Source organism: Pelodiscus sinensis, unplaced genomic scaffold, assembly GCF_049634645.1.
Source record: "Pelodiscus sinensis isolate JC-2024 unplaced genomic scaffold, ASM4963464v1 ctg121, whole genome shotgun sequence".
NCBI lineage: Eukaryota > Metazoa > Chordata > Testudines > Trionychidae > Pelodiscus > Pelodiscus sinensis.
In genome coordinates, this window is record NW_027465903.1 from 119,264 (window position 1) to 126,086 (window position 6,823).

At 71.0% G+C, this 6,823-nt stretch overlaps 1 protein-coding gene across 1 annotated transcript in view; it reads right to left on the reverse strand.

The window, feature by feature from the left end:
- The window catches only part of PDE4DIP (phosphodiesterase 4D interacting protein), a 74,822-nt gene extending 68,361 nt beyond the window's left edge, over nt 1-6,461 (reverse strand). Inside the window, 2 exon segments of the mRNA XM_075916326.1 lie at nt 3,258-3,334; nt 6,211-6,461. Of these exon segments, the coding sequence (XP_075772441.1) occupies nt 3,258-3,334; nt 6,211-6,351 (218 nt within the window). The 5' untranslated portion in view covers nt 6,352-6,461.
- Nucleotides 6,462-6,823: the final 362 nt, after the last annotated feature.

A 6,823-nucleotide genomic window follows, 5' to 3' on the forward strand; every position in this document is an offset into this window, starting at 1 on the left:
GGGGTCCCGCTCTCAGCCTGGCTCGGGACTCACAGGCTGGTTGTCCCCTGACCGCCCCCCCCGCCGGCCGGCAGCCGGACAGACTCCGGGGCCGCAGCGCGGGGCGGGGCGGGTCGTGGAGGGGTCCTGCGAGCAGCCCCTCGCCCCTAGTCCTGCTTCCAGGGCTTCTGTGCCGCTGGCTTTCCCTTGGAAACGCCAAGGCCGGTGGCGTCGGGGGGGCACGTGCTGAGACGCGCGGGATCCCGGCCTGTTTGCAAACAGACGCTGCTCTGGCCCCTGGGCGGCGGGCGAGGCCTCTCCCTGCCCTCTGCGGGCAGGCGGGCCCGGTTATTTTTAGTTCACAAACAGCTGCGCTTCTGGCCCTGCGGCTCGGGTGTCAAACACGCTCAGCCCCCAGGCCAGCGCCTCCCTGAGCCGCACGGCACACGCCCGCCTGCCCGCCACTGGCAGCGCGGGGGCTCGGGAGCGAGTCCGGGGGGCTCGGAGCCCCAGCTCCTGCAGTAGGGCTGGGGGCTACTAGCTCCAACCCTAACCCTGCCCCAGCCCCTTTGCCATCCCTGCCCTGAGGCCCCCACTGCTCGCCCCCCCGCTCCCTTTTACTCGGCTCAGGCGGGGTGAGATGCGGGAGAGGCTCTGGCTGGGTTGCGGGCTCCAGTGGGGGGAGAAAGGAGGGGTTCAGGGTGTGGGTGGGGGCTCTGGGCTGAGGCGGGGGTGTGAGGTGAGGCTCTGGGAGGGAGTCTGGGTGCAGAGGGTTGAACAGAACTGGCCCCAGAACCGAGCCTGGGGGCAGCCCGCAAGACACCGTCCGCCAGCCTGACATGGAGCCGTGGATCACGGCTGGGCCGACCGTCCCGCCAGCTTCCCATCCGCCTCCCAGTCCATTTCTCCAGCCCAGCCTCCCGTAGCTTGTGGCAGATGCCTGGGGAGCCCGGAGCGAAAGCCTTGCTAAAGTCCAAGATCACCTGCCCTGCCTTGCCATGTCCACAGAGCCACGCCCCGCGCCAGAGAAGGCGTCAGATTGGTCAGGCCTGCCCTGCCTTGCCATGTCCACAGAGCCACGCCCCGCGCCAGAGAAGGCATCAGATTGGTCAGGCCTGCCCTGCCTTGCCACGTCCACAGAGCCACGCCCCGCGCCAGAGAAGGCGTCAGATTGGCCAGGCCTGCCCTGCCTTGCCATGTCCACAGAGCCACGCCCCGTGCCAGAGAAGGCGTCAGATTGGCCAGGCCTGCCCTGCCTTGCCACGTCCACAGAGCCATGCCCCGCGCCAGAGAAGGCATCCGATTGGTCAGGCCTGCCCTGCCTTGGCACGTCCACAGAGCCACGCCCCGCGCCAGAGAAGGCATCAGATTGGTCAGGCCTGCCCTGCCTTGCCACGTCCACAGAGCCACGGCCCACACCAGAGAAGGCGTCAGATTGGCCAGGCCTGCCCTGCCTTGCCACGTCCACAGAGCCACGCCCCACACCAGAGAAGGCGTCAGATTGGTCAGGCCTGCCCTGCCCTGCCTTGCCACGTCCACAGAGCCACGCCCCGCACCAGAGAAGGCATCAGATTGGTCAGGCCTGCCCTGCCTTGCCACGTCCACAGAGCCACGCCCCGCGCCAGAGAAGGCGTCAGATTGGCCAGGCCTGCCCTGCCACGTTGACTGTTCCCGATCACCTTCCCCTCCTCCTGGCATAGCACACAGGGCCTTGAACACCTGTGCCAGGATTTCGCCGTGGCTGAGGCGAGGCTGACTGGTCTGTCGTTCCCCGGATTCTCCCCTCCCGCTAACGCCGGGCACCACGTCTGCGTTTCCCCGTCGCCCGGGACCCCCGCGGGCACCGCGAGCTCTCCGACGGCTCTGCGAACCCCCCAGCCACCTCCGCCGCACCCTCGGGTGCATGGGACGGGCGCCTGTCCAGCTTTTCTTGCTAGCCCGTAACCTGTTCTCTGTGTGCCGAGGGCTGCCCCCTCCCGCATCCCGGACCGCTCGTGCAGCAGGCTGGGACTTGCCTCGGCTGGCGGCCCAGCAGGAGCCGGGTTCGCCTGCGACTGGACGCACGGCAGAGCGCACGGAGTCCTACAGCCCGCGGGGAGCAGGCGGCCTTGCAGACGTACCCACGAGAGCTCCTGCCACCCCGGCGGGGCTGTGCCTCTCCCCGTGCTGCAGGACCCAGCGCTGGCTTTAGGCCTTGCCGGGGGAGACGAAAAGCACCGCGGACGTCAGCTTCTCCCCCCCCGTCTGTCACTCGCTGGCCTCCCGCCTCCCTCTCCCCCAGGGCGAGGAGCGAAGGGAAGAGCCCACCCCCGGCCAGGGTAGGGCAGCCGGGAGCTTCACCTGCTACCAGCCTGGGCTAGTGGGCTAGCAGCCCCTGCTCCGGGTCACAGCCTGAGAGCCGGCCCACACGTGGCGAACAAGGGGTTAAGGTGAAAAGAGGCGGCGGGGGGGGGGGTGTTTAGGGAGGCGCCCCAGGGATCAGCCATTTGACACCTGCTTTGAGCTGGGGGGCGCCAGATGGCACTGACAAGGACAGCGCAGAGGCTAGAAACACCAGCTGGCGATGGGGGCAGATTGGCTGCCGCAGGGCAGCTAGTGCGTGTAGGGCGGGGGGCCCCGACCCACGGGAAACCGGCCGGGGGCCGCACACGAGCGGCAAGCAAAGCCCCTCCCCAAGTCCCCCTCCCACAACAGAGCCTGGGGGTCCGGGCTAGTGGAGTGTGCGTGTGCCGGCCCCACAGCCGCGCCTCTCCCTGCTGGGGCGGAGGGGGACCCCCTCTGAGCGGCAGGAGGCCGGCCCCACTGGCTCGCACCCTGGAACAGCCCTTCCGGCCCCCTCGGCCAGCGCCAAGCCCAGGACAACGGGGAGGGCTCTGAGCAGCGGCACCCGGATCCCTTCCGCTGGGCCCTCTCCTCCAGCAGTGAAGGGCCTGGGGGCCAGGGCCAAGCCCAGTGGTGGCTGAGCGAGCCGAGGGGAGCACGAGGCCCTGCCCCACAGCTGGGGGCTGCACCACGGCCGTAGCTGGGTTTCCCAACCGCCAGGCCCCGGCACTGCCCCGCCTCCCAGGGCAGGGCGACCCCCCAGACACACCCCGTGTCCTCGCCAGGCCGGTGGGCACCTGGGGACAGGCTGGGGGGCGCCTGGGGACAGGCTGGGGGGCGCCTGGGGACAGGCCGGGGGGCCGGCTGCTGCCAAGCGGGGCGGAGAGTCGGCTGGTGGACGGGCTCGCGGCAGGGCCACAAGGACGCGCCAGCTGCCCACGGACAGCGCCACTTACCACGCCTGATCTAGGGCCTGCTGCTTCTCCTGGAGCTCCCGCTTCAGACTCTCCACTGTCACCTTCAGCTCGATGTTCTGGCAGGAGGAACAGACGGGAGTCACCCCCACGCCCCGGTGCCCTTGGGCCTGCCCCGAGCCCCAGCACCCAGCCCTGCCGGCTGAGCCCTTCACATGGTTCCACCCCCCGGCCCCGCACAGCCGGGTCGCCAGCAGTGCACAGGGCTCTGAAGTGTCTCAGCCTTTGTGACCAGCTCACAGAAGCCAGGTGCCTGGAGGCGAGTCTCTCGGCGGCCCGACACAGCCACTGGGCGCCTGTAACGCCCGACACAGCCGCTGGGCGCCTGTAATGCCCGACACAGCTGCTGGGTGCCTGTAATGCCCGACACAGCCGCTGGGTGCCTGTAACGCCCGGCACAGCCGCTAGGCGCCTGTAACGCCCGGCACAGCCGCTAGGCGCCTGTAACGCCCGGCACAGCCGCTAGGCGCATGTAACGCCCGGCACAGCCGCTAGGCGCCTGTAACGCCCGGCACAGCCGCTAGGCGCCTGTAACGCCCGGCACAGCCGCTAGGCGCATGTAACGCCCGGCACAGCCGCTGGGCGCCTGTTACAAAGCACCCTTCTCTTCCTGGCTGCTCCCATGTAGGCTGCTTTGGGGGTTGTTCAAATGCAGCAATCCCCAAACGCTGACTTTCCTAACGGTCTGGCTCACTCTCCAAGGCAGAGGGGTGGGTGTGTGCCGGGGGGGTGTCACGTGCCATGGGGTGCAGAGGGGTGGGTGTGTGCCGGGGCATGGGGGGGAGGGCGTGTGCTAGGGGCGCTGACGATCCGGAGGGCTCAGGCCGCCTGGCTGCACGTTGGGAGCTCGGGGGGGCCGGGGGGCCTGTCGGGGGGCGTGGCTGCTGTCAGCCAGGGCGCGGCCCCGTGCCCGTAGGTGGCTGCTGAGCCAGAGCAGCGCGGCGCCTGCCCCCAGCCCGGCCCCCCAGCACTGGCAGTGCCGCGGGCCTACGTCTGGGCCGCTATTGGCCGGCTTAGCGGAGGGCCCCCCCCCGGCCGCTCCCTGACAGCAGGGTCTAAATTTAGTGGCGCTGCTCAGCCCAGCGACTCCCGGCGGCGCCCCAGGCAGCGCGAGACGAACTCGCGCACAAACCATCCCCAGCCAGCGCCCCGCAGCCCCCCAGTCGCGGGGCCAGGGAGGGTGTAAAGCGCCCCCAGCGGCCCCCGAGTCTCACCCCCGGCCACTCGCTGACCCCCTCCCCCGACGCCTCCCTGCTGCACTTGGCCCGGGGCGCATGGGGCCAGCGAGGAATGGGGGGGCTGACCCAGCCCAGCCTCCCCACACGCGCCCTCCGGCTTCAGGCAGTGCCAGGGCCAGGCTGCCCTGCACAGGGGCATGGGGGTGCTACGGGAGCATCAGGGGGTCCAGACTCTCCCCACTGACCCCCTTGTGCCCCCACTCCTGGGCCCTTCCCCCCCAAGGGGCACTAGCAGAGTATGTGTGGGCTCCCTCCGACCGGCCTACCCGGCCCCCACCGAACCGTGCTCCACGCCCGACAGTCCAGCGGCCCCCGAGCGCCTCCTGCCGCAAAGCCAGGCCGGCCGAGTCCCTGCCGCCGCGGCGAGCTGCCCTCAGGTCTCTGCTCGGGGCCCTGGGCCGTGGGGCGGCGGTCCGGTCAGGTTTGGCAAATGGCCGCTTTCCCGCAGGTAGGCAAGCGGGGCCCGGCCACGGCCACCTCGGCACAGGCAGGCACCGCGGGGGGGAGCCGTGCGGCGTGAAAAGCCCCACATTGCCACGCGTATTGCACGGCAGAACACTGTGTCGCACGGCCACGACTCCCGGGGCCCCCCGGCAGGACTCCCCGGCACAAGGGCCCCCTGGCCCCGGAGCCTGCACGCTGGGCTTGGCCAGGTGCCGGGGGGCCTCCGAACACCAGACGGCCCTGGGCCCACAGCACAGCCCAGCTCCCACCACGCCCGGCCCTGGGCACCGCGCCAGCCGCCCAGTTCTGCGCCTGCCCTGATCTATTTATAACAGCAGCACTGGGGGACAGCAGGAGGCCCCTGGCCATTGGCTGCCAGCGCCTGGCCCGTTCCCACGTGGGAGCCAGAGCTGTCAGCACCTTGCTGGGGTCTCTCGCACCGCAGTGCGTCTGGGCTCGTGTGCGGGGACGCATGTGAAAACAAGTGTGCAAGGGTGTGAGGGCAGTGAAGTGTGCAAAGACGCAAGGCAGGGTTTGTGTGCACAGGCGTGCAAACAGGCAGGAGTGTGCGGATGCATGAGCGAAGGCAGCTGTGTGTGTCTGAATGCACGTAGGCCTTTGCACGCACTCGAACGCACCCGCACGAGAGGCACACGTGTGTACGGCTCCTCGCACGTGTGTGTGAAATCGGAGTGACTGCAGCCGGGCACAGTGCGGAGCGTGCTGGCCGCGCGGGAGCCTCTGGGCTCTCTCCCCTCTCCCCGGGACTCCCCCGTCCCTGGGCTGAGGTTTGCCAGCCCTGGGGCAAGGCCAGGGCCAGGGAAGCCGAGTGGCTCCCCCACGGCCAGCAGGAAACGGTGCCTTGCCCACGCCGCAGGGAGCCCGTCCTGCAGCGGACGCCGGCTCCGGGGCTGTGGGAGAGGCGGGGAGGCGGCCCCAGGCTACTGCACCCCGACGGGAGGGTCCCCGTGGCGTCCCCGGGGGCGGCTCTGCCCCTGCCCCGGTGGGTTCAAAGGGACAGACGACACAGCCGCCCCTCCGAGCCCTGCCCAGGCCGCGGCGCCCGAGGGCCTCGCCCCGGCTCCGGAGGGCTGGGACCCACAGGGAGCTCGCTTAGCGCCCCAAAGCCCGGCGGCAGCCCCCTTCCCAGCCCCTGGGAGCGCCGGCGACAGGATCAGTGGGGTGAGAGCCCTGGACAGAGACCCTGGAGGGGGCGCCTGGGCCCCCCGAGACACGCCCCGGCCGCGGCTCACCCGCGCGTGGACGTCCTCCCGGCTGGCCGCGTGCTTCTGCTGCACCCGCTCCTCCAGGAAGTAGATGCGCAGCTTGAGGCTGAAGTTCTCCTTCTTCAGGTCGTTGAGGTGCTGGGACAGAGTGCGGCAGCCGTTAGCCATGGCGGGGGCATCGCCGCCCTCCCGCGGGGCCGGGGCGCGCGAGCCAGGCCTGGCGGCTCCGGAGCCACGGCGGGGCTGCAGCGCGGCTGGCGGCTCCACTGGGGCCGGCCCCGCACCCTGTTCCTTTTTTACCTCCCCGACAGCTGTGGGCCCGTCCTGCAGGACAGACACAAGTGGTGAAACCCGAGCCGCCGGGGGCTGGGCCTGGCCAACGCAGCGCCCGGAGGGGGAGGGCAGGGGGAACAGGGGAGGGAGGGCTCCCCACGGGTCCCTCCTCCCCGCCCCCGGCCAGCACCCGCCAGCGGGACCTCCCGGGGTCTCCCCATCGCTAGGGCCGGGGGGGGACGTACCCCTCTGCAGCGCTAGGGCCGGGGGGGGGGGACGTACCCCTCTGCAGCGCTAGGGCCGGGGGGGGGGAGACGTACCCCTCTGCAGCGCTAGGGCCGGGGGGGGACGTACCCCTCTGCGGCGC